This window comes from Cricetulus griseus, chromosome 7 (genome assembly GCF_003668045.3).
Source record: "Cricetulus griseus strain 17A/GY chromosome 7, alternate assembly CriGri-PICRH-1.0, whole genome shotgun sequence".
In the NCBI taxonomy this organism is placed as follows: Eukaryota; Metazoa; Chordata; class Mammalia; order Rodentia; family Cricetidae; genus Cricetulus; species Cricetulus griseus.
This window is the reverse complement of record NC_048600.1, coordinates 83,582,163-83,609,569: the sequence shown is the minus strand read 5'-3', so window position 1 is coordinate 83,609,569 and position 27,407 is coordinate 83,582,163. Positions and strand designations below refer to the sequence as shown.

Here is a 27,407-nt window from a genome sequence, read left to right as displayed (position 1 = left end):
TGTAAAAACAAACGAGAGGTATGCACTGGGATTCAAGGGTGTCTCGGGACTTGATGCAGAGGGGAGGACCTGAAGCAATACAGGAAGCCAGGGCATGGAATTCAGGCTGGGTCCAAGGGACAAGGGCATCATTAAGCAGCGAGGAAGGTCTCAGTCCCCGTCTGGAAGTGGGCCATGGTGAATAATTCCACAAACAGGAAAGAGGAGAGCATCAGAGATGGAGTATACAGGTTGTCAGGCAGCCAGCAACTGCACTGGGGGAGGGGAGTGTTCCTTTTCCCTTGGGCTCCCGGTCCGGGTGGTGACGTAGCACTGACATCAAACATGGTGCTGTGCAGTTGGTGTCTGCTTTGGAGGGAGTGGAAACACGCTCTTATTGGAGACCTCCTCGAGACACTCAGCCGCCACCTTATTTCTAAAAGGTGGATTTCCTAAAAGTTCACATTCCTTGACCTCAAATTCCCCATGACTTTCCTATCCTGCCCCACCACTAATCTGCTTTCCTCGGGTGGTCGCCGTCGCGTGATCTGCGGCTCTGGGGTAGCAGCCACCCTACTTGCAGTACAGGCCTCCGGTTTTCAGGCTGGAGGTCCAAGGCCAGGGCTCCGGGTAGCCGGTAGAGGACAGGAAGTGCCCCGCCACCCTGGGAGGCCTCACGACAAATTCCAATTGCTAGGGCTCGCCATCTTGTTTGCCTCATGCATATTCAGCGGGAAACTGAATATTCATGACGGAGGGCCCGCCCCTCCCTCCCTCCCCTCCCTCTCCGGAACACACTCCGCAGGACCCGACTGGCCCCGCCTTCGTCACCGATGCGTGGAACAAACCATTTTCCAGGTGTGTGGGGGGAGATATTAAAGAGACACTGCCGCTGGAAAGGAGCCTGTACGCCAAAGCCGAGCAAAGGTGGCCTGGCTTTATGCTTGATTCCGCAAGCCGTAAGCTGGACTGCACGGGAAGTCGGCGGCGGTGAGGCGGCAGGACCCAAAGAATTCTCCTCCTCCTCCTGTCACGTCAAAAGAACACCCAACCAGGGAGCCGGAGCCCGAGGGTCAACAACGCCGGCGCGCGCGCGCGCTCCCTCCCTGCAGGCCGGTGCGGGCGGCCCCGTAGCGCAAGGGAGGGCGGGAAAGGAAGGGGCGGGACACAAGGGCGAATCTATAAAAGGCGTCATTCAGCCAGTTCTCTCCTCAGAAGCGCCGAGAGCGCGGCCGGGGCGGTTGGAGAAGAAGGTGGCTCCCGGAAGGGGGAGAGACAAACTGCCGTAACCTCTGCCGTTCAGGATCCCGGTTACTTATTTATTCGTTACCCCTTTTCTTCTTCTTCCTCCCTCCCAAAACCTCCTCCTTTCCTCCCTTCTTTTGTTTCCCTCTTGGGAGCCGACAAGTCTCCGGAAAGGGAGAAAAGGCTTTCCTTCTGCCCTCTTCGTTTCCCCGCCTCCTCCCCTCCCCCACCTTTCCTTCCTCCGGCCTTTCCCTCCCTGCTCGGGGAGATCTTTCCCGGCGGCCGCCCTGACGGGGTCTGAGCACTTAAGCGGCGGTGGCGCAGGCTTTTTGTAGCGAGATTTGCGCCTGCGCAGCGCGCCTGCCTCGCCATGCACGGGGGTGGCCCCCCCTCCGGGGACAGCGCATGCCCGCTGCGCACCATCAAGCGAGTGCAGTTCGGAGTCCTGAGTCCGGATGAGTTGGTAAGCTGAAGAATTATGCTGAGAGTCTGAATTTGTGTTTTAGTAGAAAAGCATTGGACGATTAGAACAGAACGATAATGGTTTTTGTACACGTACATGTACATACGTAGCTGTGTAAAGAACTGATGAAGTGGATGAAGATAGACAAACGGTGACTGTGGAGTCTTAGGGGATAGCTTTTTGAGCTCTTAAATGCTGAGACATTTCTCCAGCCCCGGTTAGGTTTATTAATACACAAAGAACACACAAAAAGAATTAGGGACAGACATGGTAGTGTGTGCCTTTAGTTCTAGCACTCTAGAGACAGAAGACGGAGGATCTCTGAGTTCCAGACCAGAGTGTGACCCTGTCTTTAAAAAAAAAAAAAAAAAAGGAATTTGGAATTCTGAATTATTAAAAGTGGTAAGAGTTGTGTGACTAGGCAAAAGTAGAACGAGTGTTCGTTCAGTCGCTTGGTTTACTAAGGGTTGGAGATTGGAGATTACCTCAGTGGTAGGTCACTAAGGTTCAGCCTTCAGTCCTCAACTCAAAAAGAGGGGGGCTTCCTAATAACAGGTTAAAAGATTTTTCTAAGCTGATAGCAAAAATAGTGAGAAGATGTACATACTTATGCATTATTGATAGAGAAGTATCTCTTGGCCCAACACTATACCTAGATTTTTGTTGTTTTGTTTTTCGAGACAGTTTCTCTGTGGTACAGTCCTAGCTGTCCTGGAACTTGCTGTGTATGTAGACCAAGCTGGACTCAAAACTTAGAGATCTGCCTGCCTCTGCCTCCCAAGTGCTGGTATTAAAGTCGAGGACCACACCAGCTAATCTTTTCATTTTTTGGAGTGGCTTCATGTACCCATAATTGGCCTTGAACTTGCTGTGCTCTGAAGATGACTTTGAAATTGTGATCTTCCTGCCTCTGTGCCTACCCAGTGCAGGGATTACAGATGCGCACCATCATACCTGGTTTGTGGGGTGCACTCTTCCAGCTGACCTCCAACCTATCACTACCTACCATCATTCACACTCCCCCACTTAGTCCTTCTGCTAATCTGTTCTGCCTTCAACATGTGAGCTGGAATCCAGGCTTTACTCTTAACCTTTGCTGTGGTACGTACCCACTGACCACTGATCTGCAGTAGCCCTACCTCAGTCTTCTGTAGTTGCAGAACAAACTAGAGAGGTCTTTTCTTCATGCCTCCTCCCATCTTGGAATCCTTTCAGGAGGATCCAGACTCCTATCCTGGCCTTCAGATCCTGCCCCTGCTTGCCTCTCCATCTTATTACCAGTCTCTTGGTATATTAGAGAAAATTTTAAAAATTTTTTAGATTTAGTGTTCATGTATGTACACCATACACGTACCTGGTGCCTGGTAGAGTCAGAAGAGGGCATTGTATCCCCTGGAGCTGGAGGTTTCATGTTGGTGCTGGGAATCAAACCTGGGTCTTCTGCAAGAGCAACAAGTGCTCTTAACCACTCTGCCATCTCTTTAGACCCCTTTGCTTTCCTTTTGCCACTCTGACCTGCTTTTAACACTACAAGTTTATTATTGCTTCAGGGGCTCTGCTGCTTGGAATAACATTGTCCAGACCTCTTAATATGCCTGTTCTTCATGTCAATGTGTTCTGTGTTTAGATGTCTACCCTGACCATTTAAATAGCATCCTTCATTCTGTTAATCCTTACCCTCTGTTTTACTATAATAGCCTGTCAGTCTTAGAGGATTTTTTTTTTTAACTTGTTCACTATAGAATGCTGGTGTCCACCATTTCCAGTAGTCCCTGGTACAGACTGGCATGTAATTAAAATTATTTGGGCAAATAAGTGAGTAGTTGTACAGATATACATTTGAAAGGATTATTTTAACATTTGAAAATGACAATTGTCAGTCACCTAAATATTTACTAATGGGGATGTTTTTTGAATAACTTGGGTCCTATCTTTATAACAGAACAAGACTATTCTAATAGGGTAAATCCAGTGTTCCCAAACTGCTGTCACGTTTGAAGCACTGTAGCAGTCACAGGGGCATAGGGAATTGTTCTGCCCTCTGGAGAGAAGCATAGGTGCTCTGTGAACTAATTGCACATGGTTCTGTTTCAACATTAGATGGCGCTGGATCCCTTTGAATGACATATCTTTGTGAAGCTGGATTTCTTTTGTTTGGTTTGGCTCTTTTTGTTTGTAATTTTATTTGTGTAGATATCAGCATAGGGATGTGTGTGTGTGTGTACACTAGTGCAGGCACTCACAGAGATCGATTCCCTAGAACTATATTCAAGTGCCCCTCCCCCCAAATTTTGTAGTGTGTGTGTGTGTGTGTGTGTGTGTGTGTGTGTGTGTGTGTGTGTGTGTGTGTTATGTTTATGTGGGATTCCTGAAAAGACATGAAATGGTATTTGATGCTCTGGAGCTGGTGTTACAGGTGGTTGTGAGCCAGCAGGCATAGGTGCTGGGAATCCAACTCCAGTCATCTACAAGGGTAATACATGGGGTTTTGTTTTGTTTTTTGAGACAGGGTTTCTCAGTATAGCCCTGGCTGTCCTGAAACTTGGTTTGTAGACCAGGGTGGCCTTGAACTCAGAGATCTGTCTGCCTTCTTAGCAGTTGCTAAGGACTAGCAGATTTGGGAGCAAGAATGTTAGCTTATCTGATCCCAAGGATTGAGAAATTGTACAGTAGAGTTGTGATATGTCAGAAATTTTGGTTATGTAGGGAAAAATAAAAGAAAACTATTCTAGCCGAGTGTTGGTGGCGCATGCCTTTAATCCCAGCACTTGGGAGGCAGAGGCAGGCGGATCTCTGAGCTAGAGGCCAGCCTGGTCTCCAGAGAGTATGCCAGGACAGGCTCCAAAGCTACACAGAGAAATCCTGTCTCAAAAAAAAAAAAAAAGAAAAGAAAACTATTCTTCATTATTTTATTAGACAAGGTCTCCATGTAGGCCCAGACTGGCCTTGAATTCTTATTCCTTCTGAGATTATTGGCACATGTCGCCACACCTGACTTTTTTTGTTTGTTTTGTTTTTCCAGACAGGGTTTCTCTGTGTAGTTATGGAGCCTATCTTGGCACTTGCTCTGTAGATCAGGCTGGCCTCGAACTCAGAGATCCCGAGTGCTTGGAATAAAGGTGTGTGCCACCAATGCCTGGCCACACCTGGCTTTATTTTAATGAACTAAAATATTCTCCAGTTTATGCTTTATGTGTGTGTGTGTGGTTTTTTTTTTTTTTTTTTTTTTTTTTTTCAAATGCCTACTGGTTGCTAAGACATAAAAATATTTAAGTTTTGGTTTCCTTGCTTAATGGGGTCTATTTTGGAGGTGTTATGAGCAGATTCAGTGAAGAAAATTTTACTTAATGATATGCAGAATTAGGCTCCTTTTTTGAGACTTGTCTCACTATGTATACATGGCTGATCTGGAACTCATTCCATAACACAGGCTTGCCTTAAACTTGGGCTCTTTCTCATCCTCCTGGTCATTAGGATAAAAAGGCATGAGCCTGGCCTTTATCTCTATTTAAAAGATACACCACTTGGGGCTGGGGAGATAGCTCAGATGGTAAAGACTTGGGTTTCAATCCCTAATAGCCATGTAAAGAATTTGGGTTTGCCCTGTGCTGGTGGCCCATGCCTTTAATCCCAGCACTTGGGAGGCAGAGGCAGGTGGATCTCTGAGTTTGAGGCCAGCCTGGTCTACATAGTGAGTGCCAAGACAGGCTCCAAAACAAATACAGAGACCCTGTCTCAAAAAACCAAAAAGAATTTGAGTTTCAATTGCTAATAGTCGTGTAATCCCAACATTAAGGAAATAGACAGGAGGATCTCTGGGGCTTGCTGACTAGTCAGTCAGTCTGGCCACATTAGTGAGCTCCAGGTTCAGTGAGAGAGTCTGGGTTTTGTTTTTGCTTTTGTTTTGTTTTTCCCAAGACAGACTTTCTTTGTGTAGCTTTGGAGCCTGTCCTGGAACTCACTCTGTAGACCAGACTGGCCTTGAACTAACTGAGATCTGCCTGCCTCTGCCTCCCAAGTGCTGGGACTAAATGCGTGAGCCACCACTGTCTGACTGAGAGAGCCTGTTTTTGAGGGAATTACATGGCTTTATTTTGGGTAGGAGGGTGGGTAAATAAGGGGTTCCTGTGAAATGTTTCTCAGTCTTGGGGTAGAAACTGAGTTATAGAGGGCTCTTTGAATTGGCAGAATGTCTGCTGCTAGGACTAGAGAGATGACTTGGTGGTTAAGGGCATGTACTGCTCTTGGAGAGGGCCTGAGTTACCCATATCAGTAACTCAAACTACCTTTAACTGTAGCCCCACGGGGATCTGACTTCTGAGGGCACCTACACTCATGGACACATACCCACACAGAGACACACATACTCATACCATAAAATTAAAAAGAATGTGTGTTACCATGGGGCTAAAGAGATGGCTCAGTAGTTAAGAACATGGGCTACTGGACCTTGGTTTAATTCCCAGCACCCACATGACTGCTTATAACACTTTAATTCCAGTTCCAGGGAGTCCAGTGCCCTCTTGCAGCCTCCTCTGGTACCAGGTCCACATGTAGCATGCATGCATACATGCAAGTGGAACACTCAAGCACATAAAAATACATCTTAAAAAAATAAAGTCTGCCAGACGTAGTGGCAGTGCTTGTAAGTTCAAGGCTGTCCTAGTCTGTACTACTAATTACTGGCCATTTAGGGCTACACAGTGAGGCTCAGGTATATATGAAACATGATCTGTGCCCCCAAGGATTATAGGCAAGTGGGTATAACTGTTATGTAAACAAATAGTTCTTTCTGGTACCTTCTTTATTTAGTTCCAGGTCTTAGTGTAGTTTAGTATTAACAAACAGGTGTTGAGAGCTTGCCATTTATCTGGCAAGTACATGAATGTTCAACTTGTTTGAGGTCATAGACTACATAGGGAACCCAAGGCCAGCCTATGCTACACTAGTTCCTGTCTTAAAAATGAATGAATGGGCCAGGCGTTGGTGGCGCATGCCTTTGATCCCAACACTCGGGAGGCAGAAGCAAGTAGATCTCTGTGAGTTCGGGGCCAACCTGGTCTACAAGAGCTAGTTCCAGGACAGCCTCCAAAGCCACAGAGAAACCCTGTCTCAGAATAAAATAAATAAATAAATTAAAAAAAAAATAAAAATGATGTGGGTGTGGTGGTGGTGCATGCATTTAATCAATCCCAGCACTCTGGAAGCAGAGGCCAGTAGATCGCTGAGTTCAAGGGGAGCCAGAGCTACTTAGTGAGGTCCTGTTCCCCCCAAAAAGTGAATATCATTGATTTGCTACAGTAAGGGAGAGTGGGATGAGCCTCTGTTTAGGACTAGAGAATGCTGGGTTTCCCTTATGCTGACTGATTGAGACTGAAGGCAATAGCAAGTTTCTAGTACTTAAGAGATGAGAATTCATTCCTAGGAGGTCAGTGGTTAGGATTAGAGAACAAGTTTTGTCTATATTCAGAGTTAACATTCAATGAAGCTTTTATTAAATCATTTGAGTGTTTCTGGTTTTGGTTTTGGTTTTTCAAGACAGGGTTTCTCTGTATTGTTTTGGAGGCTGTCCTGGAACTAGCTCTTGTAGACCAGGCTGGCCTCGAACTCAGAGATCCACCTGCCTCTGCCTCTACCTCCCGAGTGCTGGGATTAAAGGCGTGCGCCACCACCGCCCGGCTCATTTGAGCTTTTATACCTCTAGAAACTGGTGGACTAAAGCTTGACTAGTTTGAAAGGTGGGTTTTCATTTGTGTGAGAGGATACTCAAGATTAACTTGACCACCGTAGCTATTTCCAAACCAAGAATATGGCTTTGTGGCAGAGTGCTTGCTCAGCATGCTTGAGGCCCTGGGTTTGACCCCAGTATCATACCTGCCTTCCCATGCATACACATGGACAGAAGAAAGACTGTGTCTTGAGCTCCCCTAGTTCTCTTCACTGCATTGGCCCCATTGAGTCCTGGCTCACCTTTCTTGGGACTTAAGCCTTTTACTTCTACTTTGCTGACCTGTACAATGTCTGCTTGTCCTTGCTTACAATCAGATTTCCACCTGGATGTGGAAGTGTTCAGGCAATTTAGGCCCTTGGGCAGGAGGAGTAAGTGACAAACAATGGGGTCAAGTGACAGAGTTGGCAGGTATGTCTTGACAGCAGCTCACCTGGGCTCTCAGGCACAGTGAAGGTGCACAGAGGTTTTGCCAGGTCTCAGATAATCCTTGGCCTCATTTCAGCTTGGGAGACGAAAAAGACAATATTTTTGGTTTTGACACCCAGTCAGTCTCTTGAAGCAGCTTATACTCTGTTTATGTTAACTCCTGTAGATGTCATAGTGACAGAGATATCTTTGGTTCCAGGGCTATCTAGAAGCAGGTGAATTGGGCATGGTTGTGTACTTGTAGTCTTAGCTTTTGAAAGAAAGGCAGGAAGATCTTGAGTTTGAGGCTAGCATGAGCTCCATAGCAAGACTGTCCCTAGAGGGTAAAGCCAAGGCTCATGAACTCTGTTAGGAACACATGCCAACTCATCATCCACCTTTCATGCACACACAGTGGCTGGAACATGCTTTTAAAATGTGGTACTCAGGTTTAGCATTATAGAGTTTTAGCTATGCTGACATTCCCATTTCATATGGGGTTAAAGAAGTGGTGTGTGATTTTTGTAGGCACTAATGCAGAACTTTGTAGCCCTGCAAAGTAGTACTCCTGCTTAGTGGGTGCTGGCTTTTCTTTTCTGCAGAAGCGGATGTCTGTGACAGAGGGTGGCATCAAATACCCAGAGACAACCGAGGGAGGTCGCCCCAAGCTTGGGGGACTAATGGATCCAAGGCAGGGGGTTATTGAGCGGACTGGCCGCTGCCAAACATGTGCAGGTAAGTGCTGGAGAATCCAGTTTTAGGTCCTTAAAGCCAGGAGTGAATGGCTAAACCTAGTCTCTTGGGGTCAGTGGTAACTTTGAGGAAAGTGTTTGGTATATGTTTCCACAGGTAACATGACCGAGTGTCCTGGCCACTTTGGTCACATCGAACTGGCCAAACCTGTGTTTCATGTGGGTTTCCTGGTGAAGACAATGAAGGTTTTACGCTGTGTCTGCTTCTTCTGCTCCAAATTGCTCGTGGATTCTGTGAGTGGGGGACTGGTCCCCTAGTCTGGGAGGGCAATTGCTACCTGGAACGGGGGCAGCTCCAATTGACCCTGCTCTGTTCTTCCCGCAGAATAACCCAAAGATTAAGGACATCCTGGCCAAATCTAAGGGACAGCCCAAGAAACGGCTTACACATGTCTATGACCTTTGCAAGGGCAAAAACATCTGCGAAGGTGGAGAGGAGATGGATAACAAGTTTGGTGTGGAGCAGCCCGAGGGTGATGAGGATCTGACCAAAGAAAAGGTGACAGGGACTGGCTTAGACTGTGGGAAGTGGCTGTAGAACATCAGGTGAAATGACACAAAACTGTGGAATGTACTGGCCTAGTGTGGCAGGAATGACCCAATGCTAGGTTCTAATGGTTCTTCTCTCTCTGGAAGGGTCATGGTGGCTGCGGGCGGTACCAGCCTCGGATCCGACGCTCTGGCCTGGAGCTGTATGCTGAGTGGAAACATGTTAATGAAGACTCTCAGGAGAAGAAGATCTTACTGAGTCCAGAACGAGTCCATGAAATCTTCAAACGCATCTCAGATGAGGAATGTTTTGTTCTGGGCATGGAACCTCGCTACGCCAGGCCTGAGTGGATGATTGTCACAGTGTTGCCTGTGCCTCCTCTCTCTGTGCGACCTGCTGTGGTGATGCAGGGTTCTGCCCGCAACCAGGTCAGCTGCTCTTCGGACTTCATTTTGGGTGAATGGTTAGGTATCTGGGGAAGGAGCATGTGATTCCAGGGTGGTTTCAAATACACCTGTGGTGTAGCATGTATAAAGGACCAGGTGGACCAGTCTAAGTTTGAAAATATTTTGCCACTTGATGGCTGTGTAACCTTTAAAGATACCCCTACATGGTCTCCCAGGGTAGTGTGAGGGAGTTACACTGTATGCCTGGCACATGAGTACTGAGCACACAGTGGTAGCCTGACTGTGTGATGCTGATTTCTTGCTTCAGGATGATCTGACTCACAAACTGGCTGACATCGTGAAGATCAATAATCAGCTGCGGCGAAATGAGCAGAATGGTGCAGCTGCCCATGTCATCGCAGAAGATGTGAAGCTCCTCCAGTTCCATGTGGCCACCATGGTGGACAATGAACTTCCCGGCTTACCCCGAGTGCGTCTGCATGCTCCTGCCTTTATGGATTGGAGCCAGGGTGGGGGCCAGTATTAGGCAGCAGAACTTGAAGAGAGCCCAGTGCTGACTATCTGGGTGCCCCTTCCTGTGTTTTCTTATAGGCCATGCAGAAGTCTGGCCGTCCCCTCAAGTCCTTGAAGCAACGGTTGAAGGGCAAGGAAGGACGGGTTCGAGGGAATCTAATGGGCAAGCGAGTGGACTTCTCAGCCCGAACTGTCATCACTCCTGACCCTAACCTATCCATTGACCAAGTTGGTGTGCCCCGCTCCATTGCTGCCAACATGACCTTTGCAGAGATTGTCACCCCTTTCAACATTGACAGGTGTGCTTTAGTCCATTAACATTGTCCATAGTAAGCTGGGCAGTGGTGGCACATGCCTTTAATCCCAGCACTCAGGAGGCAGAGACAGGTGGATCTCTGTTAGTTCGAGCCAACCTGGTCTACAAGAGCTAGTTCCAGGACAGGCTCCAAAGCCACAGAGAAATCCTGTCTCAAAAAACCAAAAAAAAAGCAAAAAACAAAAAAGAACAACAATATTGTCTATAGTAGCCAAGGTTGAGGGTAGGGCACATGTTCTCACCTGGAGAGACAGTTTATAGAGTGAGGCAGGGAGATGCTGAGGTTTATGTTGGCTTCTACTTGATGCTTTGGGATGAAGGTGGGAACAGGAGCTTTCTGGAAAATTTATACTTCTTTTCTTCTTAGACTTCAGGAATTAGTACGAAGGGGAAACAGCCAGTATCCTGGAGCCAAGTACATCATTCGAGACAACGGTGATCGAATTGACTTGCGTTTCCACCCTAAACCCAGTGACCTACACCTGCAGACTGGCTATAAGGCATGTAATAAGCCATGATGCTTTTTAATTACTGGAGTAGGAAGCCTCCTATAGAATGGGGACTGGCCTAGATATAAGCTTGTTGAGTGGTTGGTTGTTTTAGGGAGGTGATAGTGGGAGTACTGTGTTTTTGTTTTGTTTTTGAGACAGGTTTTCACCATATACCCCAAGCTAACCTGGAACTCTCAAACTTTAATTTTTTTGTTTGTTTTGGATTTTTTTGTTTTGGTTGGTTTTTCTCCAGATAGGATTTCTCTGTGTAGCCCTGTCTGTCCTGGAGCTCTTTCTATCAGACTGGCCTTGAAACCTGTCTCCTCCTCCCAAGTGCTGGGATGAAAGGCATGCACCACTACCACCCAGCAGTTCTTAGAGACTTCAGATCCAATTCATGTTCCTTCTGGCTTGGACTGCTTAGTGCTGGTGTGTGCAGTATTGATCCTGGCTTGGACTGCTTAGTGTTGGTGTGTGCGGTATTGATCCGGAGTGCCTTTAGTTTTAAAGGGCTCTGCTGGTGCAGTTGTGCTGCCAGAATGGGTTATGTCAGCTTGCAGAGAGCTCCATGGATGTTGGTGGTCACTACATTTGATGATCCCTAATAAACTGATGTTGGATCAGAGCTGTGCAAAGGGATGTTTGATACATTTTTCAGTGAAGTAACACCATGGTGTCATCTCTTCTGGTCTACAAGAGACTCTAGGTCCACTGTCATTTCATACTAGTGTGCCTCCTTCACTGAGCCCTTTTCTGTACCTCACCTCTCTAGGTGGAACGGCACATGTGTGATGGGGACATTGTTATCTTCAATCGTCAGCCAACTTTGCACAAAATGTCCATGATGGGGCATCGGGTCCGCATCCTCCCCTGGTCTACTTTTCGCTTGAATCTTAGGTCAGTTCTTGTACCTGAGGGAATCAGGCTGAGATGGGAACACTCCAGGCAATTCCCTTAAACGTCACAGAAGACATAGTACCAACTCTGAGTTCCTTTTCTCTTTGGCTACAGTGTGACAACTCCATACAATGCAGACTTTGATGGGGATGAGATGAATTTGCATCTGCCACAGTCTCTGGAGACACGGGCAGAGATCCAAGAGTTGGCCATGGTACCTCGAATGATTGTCACCCCTCAGAGCAATCGACCTGTCATGGGTATTGTGCAAGACACACTCACAGCAGTACGAAAATTCACTAAGAGAGATGTCTTCCTGGAGCGGGTATGTGATCCGGATGGAAACTGGTCTTTGGGCAAAAGGGTCTTAGAGTATGAAAGAGCCAGAGCAGGAGAGCTACAGTGTTTTTTTTTCATTTCATGCATTGTCTATAAAATAAGAATGAGGGGAAAGTATATCCTTTTTAAATGTTTATATTAATTTATTTTTTGCTTTATTTCCTAATTATTAAAAGAAAAATAAGTACTTTTACTATAATTTTTTCTTTTAAACTAAAAATTCAGAAGACATTTCTAGCACCATTTTGTTTCCAAAATATGGCTTTTCTTGTTGGGCAGGACAGCCTCTCAAATATTCCTGAGATAATGAAACTTACAGTCTGACTTTCTACTTTCCCCTTTTCTTTCTTTTCTTGGTGTTTACTTCACAGGGTGAAGTGATGAACCTTTTAATGTTCCTGTCCACATGGGATGGGAAAGTCCCACAGCCAGCTATCCTCAAGCCCAGGCCCCTGTGGACAGGCAAGCAGATCTTCTCCCTCATCATACCTGGTCACATCAATTGTATCCGTACCCACAGCACCCATCCTGATGATGAAGACAGTGGCCCTTACAAGCACATCTCACCTGGAGACACCAAAGTAAGGCCTGGCTTCTGGGTATACAGATAAAAGGTTTGGCCTGGAAATGCGAACAAAAATTTTGAGTGAGTGCTTGTCCACAGGTGGTGGTGGAGAATGGCGAGCTTATCATGGGCATCCTTTGTAAAAAGTCTCTGGGCACCTCAGCAGGCTCTTTGGTCCACATCTCCTACCTAGAGATGGGTCATGACATCACTCGCCTCTTCTACTCCAACATTCAGACTGTCATTAACAACTGGCTCCTCATTGAGGGCAAGTATAGCAAACACTTCCAAATCATACACAAAACTCTCTTTTTCTCACTGTTATCCTTTTTTTTTTTTTTTCACTCTCCTCCCAGGTTACCAAAAGTCCAAAAATGATGGATTGTTGCTAATGTTTTTCTTTCTCCCTAGGTCATACCATTGGCATTGGGGACTCCATTGCTGATTCCAAGACTTACCAGGACATCCAGAACACTATTAAGAAGGCTAAACAAGATGTAATAGAGGTGAGAAGGAAGGCTGGGCAGAAAAGTGCTTCTAAGGGACTTTGACCTTAACATCCACAAGAGCAAAAAGGATATAAGAGTTTAGAGAGAAGGGGAATAGAGATTCATGTGTCAATGAAAACTGTCTCCAGGTCATTGAGAAGGCTCATAACAATGAGCTGGAACCCACCCCAGGAAACACATTGCGTCAAACATTTGAGAATCAAGTGAACCGCATTCTCAATGATGCTCGAGACAAAACTGGCTCCTCTGCACAAAAATCCCTGTCTGAATACAACAACTTCAAGTCCATGGTGGTATCTGGAGCTAAAGGTTCCAAAATCAACATCTCCCAGGTAAGAACTTTTATTTTTCTAGATATGAGCCTATACCAGAGTCTGGAGGGAGAGGAAAGCTGTATGTATGTTTTGGGGTAGGGTAAGATGGGAAAAATAGTAGGGATTTCCCACTACCACTCCAATATTGGGCCTTGAAACAAGGTCCACTCATGTGTGAAAGGCCCTTTTCTTTTCTTTAAGATACATATTCTTGCTGTGTAGCCTGTGTTGAGTTTGGACTTAGTAACTTCCTGCCTCTTCTTCTAAGTGCTAAGATTACTGACCTACATTCTTATTCTTTTCTTTTCTTTTTTTTTTTTTTTTTTTTTTAGGAGAAAAGTGTTATTTTTTTAAATTAATAACAAGCTTGCTTCACATGTCAATCCCAACTCCTCCTCCCTTCTCCCACCAACCCCCCCCCCAGCCTCCACCCTATCCCTCCTCTGCTCCCCAGGGAGGGTGAGGCCCTCCGTGGGTGATCTCCAAAGTCTGTCATATCATCCCAGGCAGGGCCTAGGCCCTCCCTCATGTGTCCAGACTGAGAGAGCATCCCTCCATGTGGAATGGGCTCCCAAAGTCCACTTGTGTGCCAGGGATAATAACATTCTTATTCTTAAGGCAAGGAGAAGTTATATGCAACTTGTTTTTTCTATTTGCCAGGTCATTGCTGTTGTTGGACAACAAAACGTGGAGGGCAAACGGATCCCATTTGGATTTAAGCATCGGACGCTCCCTCACTTTATCAAGGATGATTATGGTCCTGAGAGTCGAGGTTTTGTAGAGAACTCATACTTAGCTGGTCTCACGCCCACTGAGTTCTTCTTCCATGCCATGGGAGGACGAGAGGGCCTCATCGACACAGCGGTTAAGACTGCTGAAACCGGTGAGGCCTTTTTGGAGTGCATGTGGAGATGGGAGGGGGGTTCTCAGGCTATGGATCTTTGATCCCTAAGGTGAATGTTGGCCTCTGTATCTTTGAGCTTTGTTGCCCTCTTGCCTCAGGTCTTTCTCTTGACTTCCTTTACAGGGTATATTCAGCGAAGGCTGATAAAATCCATGGAGTCAGTGATGGTGAAATACGATGCAACTGTGCGGAACTCCATCAACCAGGTGGTACAGCTGCGCTATGGAGAGGACGGCCTAGCAGGCGAGAGCGTTGAGTTCCAGAATCTGGCTACACTTAAACCCTCTAACAAAGCTTTCGAGAAGAAGTAAGAGGGCGGGCAAGGAGATGATTCCCACCCCTGGGCCCTAGTGCCTGAGTTAAAGTACTTTCCTAATACATCTTGCAGTGGTTGTTTCTTTTAGTACCAGCATTTCTCTGTCATTTGAAATAGTTGCTGTATAGGAAGGGAGTGGATACAGAGGCAGATTTGAGATCTGCCCCTATTTTGTCCCTAGTGGTAGTACAAAGGAACAGTACAAGCTTAGGTCCCATTAGCTGTCCTGGGGCCTGGGCCTTATATATGATCCTTGCCTCCAAAGCCCTATTCCTATTGGTCTGTGCACATTTGAAAACCTCACACTAAGATAGGCTGTGGTGGTGCACACCTTTTATCCCAGCACTTGGGAGACAGAGTTAGGCGGATCTCTGAATTCGAGACCAGCCTGGTCTACAGAGTGAGCTCCAGGATAGACTCCAAAGCTACAGAGAAACCCTGTCTCAAAACAAAAAGATTAAAAAAGAAAAGAAAAACTCATGTACCTTATTTATGGGGGTGAGAACACAGAGCAGGATGTCCTCTAATTGCATCCACTTGTCACCTCCAGGTTCCGCTTTGATTACACCAATGAGAGGGCCCTGCGTCGCACACTACAGGAAGATCTGGTAAAGGACGTGCTGAGCAATGCACACATACAGAATGAGCTGGAACGGGAATTTGAGCGGATGCGAGAGGATCGGGAAGTGCTGAGGGTCATCTTCCCAACTGGTGACAGCAAGGTACATGTAATGGGTAGTGCTAGAGTAGAGAGCTCCTACTGTTGGACAAGGACTGTTGTCCTGATTGACAGTCCTCCCTTCAATCCCTCCTTCCACAGGTGGTCCTCCCCTGTAACCTCCTTCGTATGATCTGGAATGCTCAGAAAATCTTCCACATCAACCCTCGACTTCCCTCTGACCTGCACCCCATCAAAGTGGTAGAGGGTGAGTAGTGTCTGCTTTGATGTCTGGAGGATTAGAGTCTGACATGGCCTGGTCTGACTATCTTTCTGCCTCCTTGGGCCCCAGGAGTCAAGGAATTGAGCAAGAAGCTGGTAATTGTGAATGGGGATGACCCACTAAGTCGGCAGGCCCAGGAGAATGCCACTTTGCTCTTCAACATCCACCTAAGATCCACACTCTGCTCTCGGCGCATGGCTGAGGAGTTTCGGCTAAGTGGAGAGGCCTTTGACTGGCTGCTTGGGGAGATAGAGTCCAAGTTCAACCAAGCCATTGTGAGTGTTAATGCTTCTCTTTAGTCTTGATTTTTGTTGTATCACAGCAACATCAAAAATGAGGACTTGCTAGTCACATGTGAAAGAAACTAAAGTTCATATGAAGTGATCATCAGTAGTGCTTATTCAGGAAATAAGTATCACAACTAGGATATGAAATTGGAATAGTCTTTTTTTTTTTTTTTTTTTTTTTTCGAGACAGGGTTTCTCTATGTAGCTTTGGAGCCTATCCTGGCACTCTCTCTGGAGACCAGGCTGGCCTCCAACTCACAGAGATCCATCTGCCTCTGCCTCTGCAGGGATTAAAGGCGTGCGCCACCAACGCCGGGCCTGGAATAGTCTTTTATTTTATTTATTTGTTTGTTTGTTTGTTTGTTTTTATTTATTTTTATTTTATTTTCCTAACATGTCTACTATATGAGAATTCTAATTCAGGTAAATTAGGAGATAAAGGAAATTAGTGGAAAAGAGATTGCAGGTACTGGAACAGGTTTGCATGGTTTTTACAGAGAGGATTTTACAGAATAATGGACAGATGGAACAGCATTATAATGGAACTGGAGAGAGATGGCTCAGCAGTTTAGAGCACTTGCCCTTGAGGGGACCCAGGTTTAATTCCCAACATGTGGGATGATGGCTCACAACTGTCTGTAACTGCGGTTCTAGGAGAACCAATGCCCTTTTCTGTCTTTCATAGGCACCAGGCAAAAAAAAAGTGTTGCACAGACGTTTTTAAGCAAAATATCCATACACGTTTAAAAAAATAATATCTGGATGTGACATGCCTTTAGTCCCAGCACTTTGGAGGCAGAGCCAGACAGATCTCTTGCGTTTTGAGTCTGGCCTGGTGTATAGACACCCAGGGCTGCACAGAGAAACCCTGTCTCATGATGATAATGGGAGCTGGAGAGATGGCTCACTTGTTATTCTTGCACAGGATGTGGGTCCAATTACTCTGAAACAATCTGAAACTCCAGTTCCAGGCATCCATTGCCTTCTTCCGACCCCGCTATAGGTACCAACCACACATATGGTGCACGTAAATACAAACAGGCCAAGATTTATACATATTAAATAAATCTTTAAATATTTTTAATTAATAAAAGTTAGAAACATTTTTTACATATTTCTGAATTTGAAATTAGTATTACAGGTTAATTAAAAGTGCATTATGCCGGGCGTTGGTGGTGCATACCTTTAATCCCAGCGCTCAGGAGGCAGAGGCAGGCGGGCGGATCTCTGTGAGCTCGAGGCCAGCCTGGTCTCCAGAGGGAGTGCCAGGATAGACTCCAAAGCGACACGGAGAAACCCTGTCTCGAAAAACCCGGGCAGTGGTGGCACACGCCTTTAATCCCAGCACTTGGGAGGCAGAGGCTGGCGGATCTCTGTGAGTTTGAGACCAGCCTGGTCTACAAGAGCTAGTTCCAGGACAGCCAGGGCTACACAAAGAAACTCTGTCTCAAAAAACAAAACAATACTAAACAAAAAAAATAAAAATAAAAACCTTGAATGGGAAGACAACTCCCATCTTTGGATTGGAAAATTCATACGTTAAATGTATGTCTCTAATCCCCAAAGTGATCTACAAACTTAGCACAGTCCTTGCCACAATTCCAGTAGAATTTTAAGGCATAAATTTACAAGTTGATCCTAATGAAATCCACATGGAAATACAAATGACTCAGAATAAACAGTCAAACAGAACTGGTATGATAGCTCAGTAGGTAAAGGTGCTTACCACCAAGCCTGAGAACCAGTGTTCTAACTCCAGAACTGTTGCAAGCCCTCATGATGTAAGGACAGCATTGACTTTTTACAAGTAAGACTAAGTTTTAAGTGTCCTTTCCTTGCTACACTCATCTTCCCAGGTTTCTTTATAATTGACAGATAGGCTCACTCTAACTGCATCCCACTGCTTGCAAGATGGGCTTTGTCTGATGCCATCTTTTCTATAGGCCCATCCTGGAGAAATGGTGGGAGCTCTGGCTGCACAGTCTCTTGGAGAACCTGCCACTCAGATGACTCTGAACACTTTCCACTATGCTGGTGTGTCTGCCAAGAATGTGACACTGGGTGTACCTCGACTTAAGGAGCTTATCAATATTTCCAAGAAGCCAAAGACCCCTTCACTCACTGTCTTCCTATTAGGCCAGTCTGCTCGAGATGCCGAGCGGGCTAAGGTAGGAATCGGGATGATGGTCTGCCTCAAAAGAAGAGGTTGAATCAAAAGTACAAAAGTACTTAGGTTTGCAGGTTTCACTGAGCCTTTTGAGCTACCCCAGGGTCATGTCATGAGTCACTGTCTCTTCTAGGACATTCTTTGCCGCTTGGAACATACAACCTTGAGAAAGGTGACTGCCAACACAGCCATCTATTATGACCCCAACCCCCAGAGCACAGTGGTGGCAGAAGATCAGGAGTGGGTGAATGTGTACTATGAGATGCCTGACTTTGATGTGGCCCGAATATCCCCCTGGCTGCTTCGTGTAGAGCTGGACCGGAAGCACATGACTGACCGGAAGCTCACCATGGAGCAGATTGCTGAAAAAATCAATGCAGGTAAGGCTGAGCAGGCAACCCACATGGATGTCCCATGGTTTCTACTTTCATGGTCACTTTACTTGAGTTCTAAGAGTCACCTACACACTGTAAACACCTCTGGTTTCCAACAGGGCTTTTGCGGGATCCTTAAATCCTGCAGGTCCCCTCTATTTCTTTCTCTTCCCGGTGTGTTTTGGGTTTGGTTTGGGTGTATGCATATGCGGGTATGTGCAATGTACATGTATTTGTGAGGGTCACACTTGTACATCTGGAGGGCAAAGGTTGACATCTGTGTGTCTTTATTATTCTCATATACATATATAATATATATATATATATATATATATATATATATATATATCTCACACGCACACACACACGCTCCAAACTCAGGTCCTAATACTTGCCAAGCAAGTGCTTTTACCCCTAAGCCATCACCCTTCTCATCTATCTACAGAAGTATTTGTAAGAAGGAAGTATCCATGAGGAGGAATAAGCTAAGAGTACACTTTGAGAAAAAAAACTGCACATGAAATGAAACTAGGAAACAGTCAGTTAAATATGGTTTTTCTCATGGTGCATTACTGTTCCTACCAGGTTTTGGCGATGATTTGAATTGCATCTTCAATGATGATAATGCAGAGAAGTTGGTCCTTCGTATCCGAATTATGAACAGTGATGAAAACAAGATGCAAGAGGTAAATGGGGACCCAAGAGGGGGAAAGACATATCCTAGAAGATGATTAAATTTTATTTAGTGACCAAAAATATTAAGATGTGAGCAGCATTGAAGGTTCAATCACACCCACCGATTACAGGTATAGGAAAAAGTTAATGATTTTCAAAACTTTCAACGGCAACCAAATCTTTAAAATAAAACCACACAGGTTCCAGATAGACAACAGAATGCATTGGTAAAGGGGTGCTTCTAACTCTGTCACTTCCTTGGCTGTCCTATAGCTCCTGCAGCTTTCTTTCCTAAAGCAATAGAGACTTCAGCCTTGGGGACAGATTGGATAGTAAGAATTATTGTGAACCAAAAAAAAAAGAAAGAAAAACCAGGCCTGTGTTGGTGGGGCACGCCTTTGATCCCAGCACTTGGGAGGCAGAGGCAGGCAGATCTCTGAGTTCGAGACCAGCCTGGTCTACAAGAGCAAATGCCAGGACAGCCTCCAAAGCCACAGAGAAACCCTGTCTCCAAAAAAAAAAAAGAGAGAGAGAGAGAGAATTACTGAGTTATTGGGAAAATGGTATACAGTAGACATGAAGATCCATGATTAGTGACTTGGTCCTGGACCTGGCTCATAAGAGGTTGTGCTGGTCTGGAATTAGCTACATGGTTCATACATTCCTTGAACCTTGTTTTTGTTCTTTTGAGTCAGGTTCTGACTGTATAGCCCATTAACCCAGGTAAATCATGACCCTCCCTCCTTAAGCTCCTGAGGGGGTGTTGTGATTACAAGTGTGTGCCGGCTACAATTTGGATAGTTCTGATATTTAGAAGGTGGGGGGAAAAAAAACTGAAAGCATTATTTTAGAGAGTTGCAGCTGAGTAGATAAAGGAGGAAGAATCCAAATTGTAAGTTAAAAAAAAATCTTTGAAGCAATGAAAAATCATTCAGGAAAATCAAAACAGTTACAATAAGCCCACTTAATTAGAACAATCGAGTTATATAAGAACAGCAAGATTTTTAGGTTTTGTTTTGTTTGGCAGTGCCTAGGAGATAGAGGCAGTTGAATCTCTTTTGAGTTCCAGGCCAACCAGAACTGCATAGTGACACCCCATATCACAAAAAGGGGGAGGAGCAGAGCTGGGGCAATAACTCAAAGATTAAGCACACTGGCTGCTCCTCCAGAGGATGCAGGTTTAATCCCCAGCACCCACATGGTGATTCCCAACCAACTGTGGCTCCTGTCCTAGGGGATCTGCTGCCCTCTTGTGGCCTCTGAGTTTCCTGCATGCATACAGGCATGCAAACAAAACAGCAATACGTACAAAATAATGAAGAGTTCAAAAAGAAACAGTCTCTTGAGATGTAGTGAATCATATCTGTAATCCTAGATCAGGATGTCAAGGGCAAGAGTCACAAGTTTGAGCCCTATCTGAACTGCAAGACCCCTGGCTCAAAAATAGCTGGTAGTGGTGGCATATGACTTTAATCCCTTCCCTTGTGGGGCAGAGGCAGGTGGATCTATAGAATGAGTTCTAAGACAGCCTGAGCTACACAGAAACCCTGTCTCAAAAAAAAAATTTGGCTCAGCATTTAGAAGACAAAGGCAGGTGATAATGTGTGAGTTTAAGGTCAGCTTGGTCCTTAGAGTGAGTTCTAGGACAGCCAAGGGTGCATAGTGAGATTCTACCTCAAAAAAAGGAAATGGTATCCTTTACTAACTCTGGGGTTTAAAAACCTGTAAAGGAATTGCTTTTTCTAGGCCTCACTGTGCCTCTGGCAGTTCTAGACTAGCTGTGTACACCAGACTGACCTTGAACTTGAACTCAGAGATCCACCTGCCTCTGCCTTTCAAGTACTGAGATTAAAGGTGTACACCACCATACCTGGCCTTAGTACTCTGTTTTGTTGTTGTTGTTTTAATTAATTAATTTTTTAAAGGGTTTTATTTGTTTATTTATACAACATTCTGCTTCCATGTATATCTGCACACCAGAAGAGGGCACTAGATCTCCTAACGGATGGTGTGAGCCACCATGTGGTTGCTGGGAATTGAACTCAGGACCTCTGGAAGAGCAGTGAGTGCTCTGAGCCATCTCTCCAGCCCTATTTTTGGTTTTTTAAGATAGGGTCTCTCTACATGTAGCTCTGGCCATCCTGGAGCTCATTATATAGACTAGGTTAGCCTGAAACTCTGCCTCCTGAGTGCTGAAATAAAGGTATAACCACCACACCCAGCTAATTTTTTTTTTTTAATTTTAGGTGTTTCCATATGTGTATATGTACCACAAATGTGCCTTGTGCCCTTGGAGGTCTGAAGAGGCTGTTGGATCACTTGGCACTAGAGTTATAGGTGATTATGAGCCACTGTGTAGGTGCTGGGAATCAAACCCAAATTCTCTGAAAGGGCAACAAATGATCTTAAACACTGAGCTGTCTCTCCAGCCACTCCAAACAGGGTTCCTTAATGTTAAGTCATATCTCTGCTCTTAAACCCTGTATATTCTGCCATCATCAGCCAGTTATTGGGATTATAAGTGTGCTTCACCATGCCTAGCTATATGACATGAAGAACTAACTTACTAACTACTGACTTAGAATAATTATGAAACTAATACCTTATCTTGATAGATTATACAATGTGTCTGTTAAATGAGGTCTTTGGGGGACTGGAGAGATGGATTAGTGGTTAAGAGCAATAACTGTCTTTCAGAGGACCAGGGTTCAGTTCCCAACACCTATATGGTGGCTCACAATTGTCTTTAAATCCAGTTCCAAGGGATCTGATGCCCTCTCCTGGCCTCCATGGGCACTGTGTGCACATAATACATAAACATACATGCAGACAAAATGCCCATACACATAAAAATAAATTAATTAAAATCATTTGTCAAGCCGGTTGGTGGTGGCACTCAGAAGGCAGAGGCAGGCAAATACTGTTACTCTCACAAAGGCCCCACCGGGCTTTCCTAGAACCCCATGGTATGGTCCACAATCATCAGTAACTTCTGTTCCAGGGTATCTGGTGCCTTTTAAGATCCAAAGGTACCAGGCAAGTATATTGCACATAAAAGACATACAGGCAAACAACACACTCTAAACATAAATATATAAATTTTCTTGAAAGTTATTTTAAAAAGCTAAGAGTCTTATTGGAGCCAAGGCAGCAGTTCTTGGCTGGTTGTGGTTTGGGGAGGGGTAAGGGAAGACACCAAAGGTGCTGTCTTAGGGACACTGACCTCGCTCTTGTTGCAGGAGGAAGAGGTGGTGGATAAGATGGATGACGATGTTTTCCTGCGGTGTATTGAGTCCAACATGCTGACAGATATGACCCTGCAGGGTATCGAGCAGATTAGCAAGGTCAGCATTCCATCCCTGCCCCCGACCCCACCCCATGGCCAACTGCCCTCCTTGTACTTCACCTAGCCTGACTGGAGCTCCCTTTGTCTCTCCAGGTGTACATGCACTTACCTCAGACTGACAACAAAAAGAAGATTATCATCACAGAGGACGGAGAGTTCAAGGCCCTGCAAGAGTGGATCTTGGAGACTGATGGTGTGAGCCTGATGCGGGTGCTTAGCGAGAAGGATGTGGACCCTGTGCGCACCACGTCCAATGATATTGTGGAGATCTTTACGGTGAGCGCACACAACACAATGCCCAGAAGTCTCCAGGGGCTCCCCACTCATGATTTCCATGCTTAGGCTTCCTGTCTGAATCCATTTTGAGTTTATGATGGGCTGACTCCTGTTATCCTTCCTGAGTGACAGGATCAGGGAAATGAACAGAGCCATCTTGGTATTGACTCTGTCCTCCAACTCTATGGCAGGTGCTGGGCATTGAGGCTGTGCGGAAGGCCCTGGAGCGGGAACTGTACCATGTCATCTCCTTTGACGGTTCCTATGTCAATTATCGGCATTTGGCTCTCTTGTGTGACACCATGACCTGTCGAGGCCACTTGATGGCCATCACTCGTCACGGAGTCAACCGCCAGGACACTGGACCGCTCATGAAATGCTCCTTTGAGGAAACGGTAATGGCAACCTTACCAAGGAGGTGAACATGCATGCGCACATCTTACCATGGAGACACACACACACACACACACACACACACACACACACACACACACACACACACACACACACACACACACACACACACACACACACACACACACACACTCTTTCAGATGCAGGACTTCATTGTGTAACCCTTCCTAGCCTTAAACTCTCAGGAATCCTCTGAGAGCTTAGATGACAAACAAGCATGAGTCACCATGCCTGCCTGCTAATGACAGTTTTATTTTATCATCATTATTCGTATGTATGTGAGGCAGGGTCTTACTATATGACCCTGACTAGAACTCATTGTATGAACCAGGCTGGCTTTGAACTCAGAAGAATCCTTGTGCCTCTGCTTCCCTCCCAAGTGCTGGGATTACATATCTGAGCCACCGTGCCCAGCTTAGTAAAGTGGGCTGAGATAAGGGAGCTTGTGTGGAGGGGAGCGGGGGCAGTGGTCATTGGCACTGCCCTTCCTTCAGTGTGGTGGTGACTGAACCACAATGGGTGCTGTGTGTTGAGGGTCTGATGCGTCTCTTCTGGTGTTCAGGTGGACGTGCTTATGGAAGCAGCTGCCCATGGGGAGAGTGATCCCATGAAGGGCGTCTCTGAGAATATCATGTTGGGCCAGCTTGCTCCAGCTGGCACTGGCTGTTTTGACCTCCTGCTCGACGCTGAAAAGTGCAAATATGGCATGGAGATCCCCACCAATATCCCTGGCCTGGGGGCTGCTGGACGTGAGTCAGAGGGCTTTGGCTGGGTCTGTGGAGGATGGGTGGGGATAGGCATACGAAGGAGGGTGTCTTTAGTCCCTGAGTGTACTTCCTCAAGAATTACTCTGGGTTTCTTTGCAGCTACTGGAATGTTCTTTGGCTCTGCACCCAGTCCGATGGGCGGAATATCTCCTGCAATGACACCCTGGAACCAGGGTGCAACCCCAGCCTATGGTGCTTGGTCCCCAAGTGTTGGTGAGTAGCCTAGTCCAGGAAGAGAACTATTGGACTTCAGGGGCTGTGGGGGCTGGGGAAAGGTATGTTGTTGAGCTACAACTGATTCCACCTGTCCTCCTTCTCAGGGAGTGGAATGACCCCAGGAGCAGCTGGCTTCTCGCCCAGTGCTGCATCTGATGCCAGTGGCTTTAGCCCAGGTTACTCTCCTGCATGGTCTCCGACACCAGGCTCTCCAGGCTCCCCTGGACCCTCAAGCCCATATATCCCCTCACCGGGTGAGTTGCTGTGCTCCTTCCCTCTTCACTCCTTCCTTCTGTGGCAGGCTTCCCATTGCTTATCTCCCTTTTGTCTTTCCCTACAGGTGGTGCTATGTCTCCCAGCTACTCACCAACATCACCTGCCTATGAGCCACGCTCCCCCGGGGGCTATACACCCCAGAGCCCTTCATACTCTCCTACTTCACCCTCCTACTCCCCAACCTCGCCATCTTATTCCCCAACCAGTCCCAACTATAGCCCTACGTCACCTAGCTACTCGCCGACCTCTCCATCCTACTCGCCAACCTCTCCATCCTACTCCCCGACCTCTCCATCCTACTCCCCGACCTCTCCCAGCTACTCCCCGACCTCTCCCAGCTACTCCCCGACATCACCCAGCTACTCCCCGACTTCTCCCAGCTACTCCCCGACATCTCCCAGCTACTCACCCACCTCTCCCAGCTACTCCCCCACCTCCCCAAGCTACTCTCCCACCTCCCCCAGTTACTCACCGACTTCCCCCAGCTACTCTCCTACATCTCCAAGCTACTCGCCAACTTCTCCAAGTTATTCACCCACCAGCCCTAACTATTCTCCAACTAGTCCCAATTACACCCCAACATCCCCCAGCTACAGCCCAACATCACCTAGCTACTCGCCTACTAGTCCAAACTACACACCAACCAGTCCCAACTACAGCCCAACCTCGCCAAGCTATTCCCCAACTTCACCCAGCTACTCCCCCACCTCGCCAAGCTATTCACCCTCCAGCCCACGGTACACACCACAATCTCCCACCTACACACCAAGCTCTCCCAGCTACAGCCCCAGCTCACCAAGCTACAGCCCCACCTCACCCAAGTATACCCCAACTAGTCCTTCTTACAGTCCCAGCTCTCCAGAGTATACCCCAACCTCTCCCAAATACTCACCTACAAGCCCTAAATATTCACCTACTTCTCCCAAGTATTCTCCTACCAGTCCCACCTACTCACCTACCACACCAAAATACTCGCCAACCTCTCCTACATACTCGCCAACCTCTCCAGTCTACACCCCAACCTCCCCCAAGTACTCACCCACCAGCCCCACCTACTCCCCCACCTCTCCCAAGTACTCACCCACCAGCCCCACCTACTCCCCCACCTCCCCCAAGGGCTCCACTTACTCCCCCACCTCCCCTGGTTACTCACCTACTAGCCCCACCTACAGCCTCACCAGCCCAGCCATCAGCCCTGATGACAGTGATGAGGAAAACTAAGGGTGAGCAGGGCGCAGCAGCAGCAGGTTAGGGTCAGACAGCCTTAGTGGCCTGTGCAGTCACTTCCCTTGAGCTGTGACCCTAGCCTGGGCCCCTTGTACATAACTCCTTGTGACAGAACCCTCTGGAGGTTCTAGATCCCATTTTTGATGGGCTTTTCGTCTTGTCCTGCACTCGTGCTGTCTTGGGACTCACTGACAGCTGCAGGGTTTTATTACCCCACCTGTTCCATGCCTGACTCCACAGTGAAGGTCTTTGCTTGCCTGTGACTTGATTGGGATTAAAGGCATTTTCACCTCTGAAGGCTCATTCCTGCTTTGGGTCACACAAATGACCTCTGGAAGAACAAAGCTTAAGCTGCCTTTTGTCTGTTATTTTTTTGAAATTTAAATAAAGTTTACTAATTTTGACCAAAAGTCTATACGTGTACTGCTTATTTGGGGCTCAGAGAGGCAAGAATTTCCAAGACCCTCCAGCCTGTTTGGAAAAGCAAGAAAAGGCTGATGCTTAAGGAGCAAAAATAATCTAAATTCCACTATCAGGACCTGCTTTGTTTGTTTTCTTTCAAAATGGTTTCTTGTGTAGCCCTGGCTGTTCTGGAAATTGATCTGTAGACCACAATGGCCTTCTGAACTCGAGATCCATCGGCCTCTGCCTCCCAAGTGCTGTGATTAAAAGGTATGTGCCACCACTGCCTGATAAATTGTGGGGTTTTTCCTTTAGGGTTTTTTGGTTTTGTTTTGTTTTGTTTTCAAGACAGGGTTTCTCTGTGGCTTTGGAGGCTGTCCTGGAAATAGCTCTTGTGGACCAGGCTGGTCTCGAACTCAGAGATCTGCCTGCCTCTACCTCCTGAGTGCTGGGACTAAAAGCATGCTCCACCACTGCCCCGCTGTTCTTTGGGTTTTTTGATTTTTGTTTTCAAGACAGGGATTCTCTGTGTAACCCTGGCAATTCTGGAACACACTCTGTAGACCAGGGTGGCCCCAAATGCAGAGATCCCCCTGCCTCTGCTTCCCGAGTTCTGAGATTAAAGGCTTTTGCCACCACCACCTGACTTTTTGTTTGTTTTTCGAGACAGGGTTTCTCTGTGTAGCTTTGGAGCCTATCCTGGCACTCGCTCTGTAGACCAGGCTGGCCTCAAACTCACAGAGATCTGCCTGCCTCTGCTTCCCAGCGCTGGGATTAAAGGCGTGCGCCACCAATGCCCAGCCTGACTTTTTTTTTTTTTTTTAAGATTTATTTTTATGTTCAGATGGTGGTGCAAACCTTTAATCCCAGCACTCAGAAGGCAGAGGCTTCTTTGTGCATTTGCAGCCAGCCTGGTCTGTAGAGCGAGTTCCAGGACAGCTAGAGCTGTTACACAGAGAAACCTTGTCTTGAAATTGCTGGGCGTTGGTGGCGCATGCCTTTAATCCCAGCACTTGGGAGGCAGAGGCAGGTGGATCTCTGTGAGTTCGAGGCCAGCCTGGTCTCCAGAGCGAGTGCCAGGATAGGCTCCAAAGCTACACAGAGAAACCCTGTCTCGAAAAAACAAACAAAAAAAACAAAAGAAAAATTTTAGTTCTAGGGATGTAGCTCAGTGATAAACTGATTGACTGGTATAGGCAAGGCTCTGAGATCAAACCCTAACACCACAGATGTACAAAGCACAAAAATATTTGAATATTATGTGTAAATATGAGTTTATATATACATATATATTACATAAAAATTATGTATCATATATGTGCAAAAAACCTGACTGTCTCAGCAGCTATCAAACGCCAGTGGCTCTACTGACTGGCAACACTGTCGTTTTGAAGCCATCCACC

General features: G+C 46.5%; 1 protein-coding gene across 1 annotated transcript; it reads left to right on the top strand.

Annotated features, from left to right (window-relative positions):
* Window positions 1-1,188: 1,188 nt before the first annotated feature.
* Window positions 1,189-26,008, top strand: Polr2a (RNA polymerase II subunit A). Its single transcript, NM_001244002.2, is given in 29 exon segments — window positions 1,189-1,687; window positions 8,426-8,558; window positions 8,673-8,809; window positions 8,901-9,074; window positions 9,212-9,493; window positions 9,780-9,941; window positions 10,064-10,284; window positions 10,669-10,801; window positions 11,565-11,689; window positions 11,804-12,014; window positions 12,400-12,609; window positions 12,693-12,861; window positions 13,005-13,099; window positions 13,231-13,434; window positions 14,077-14,299; window positions 14,444-14,627; window positions 15,187-15,358; window positions 15,457-15,562; window positions 15,647-15,852; window positions 17,808-18,032; window positions 18,165-18,411; window positions 18,991-19,091; window positions 22,320-22,424; window positions 22,520-22,702; window positions 22,894-23,097; window positions 23,679-23,865; window positions 23,983-24,096; window positions 24,204-24,353; window positions 24,440-26,008. Coding segments are annotated over 29 exon segments (5,913 nt in total). The 5' UTR covers window positions 1,189-1,594; the 3' UTR covers window positions 25,597-26,008.
* The last annotated feature ends 1,399 nt before the right edge of the window (window positions 26,009-27,407 follow it).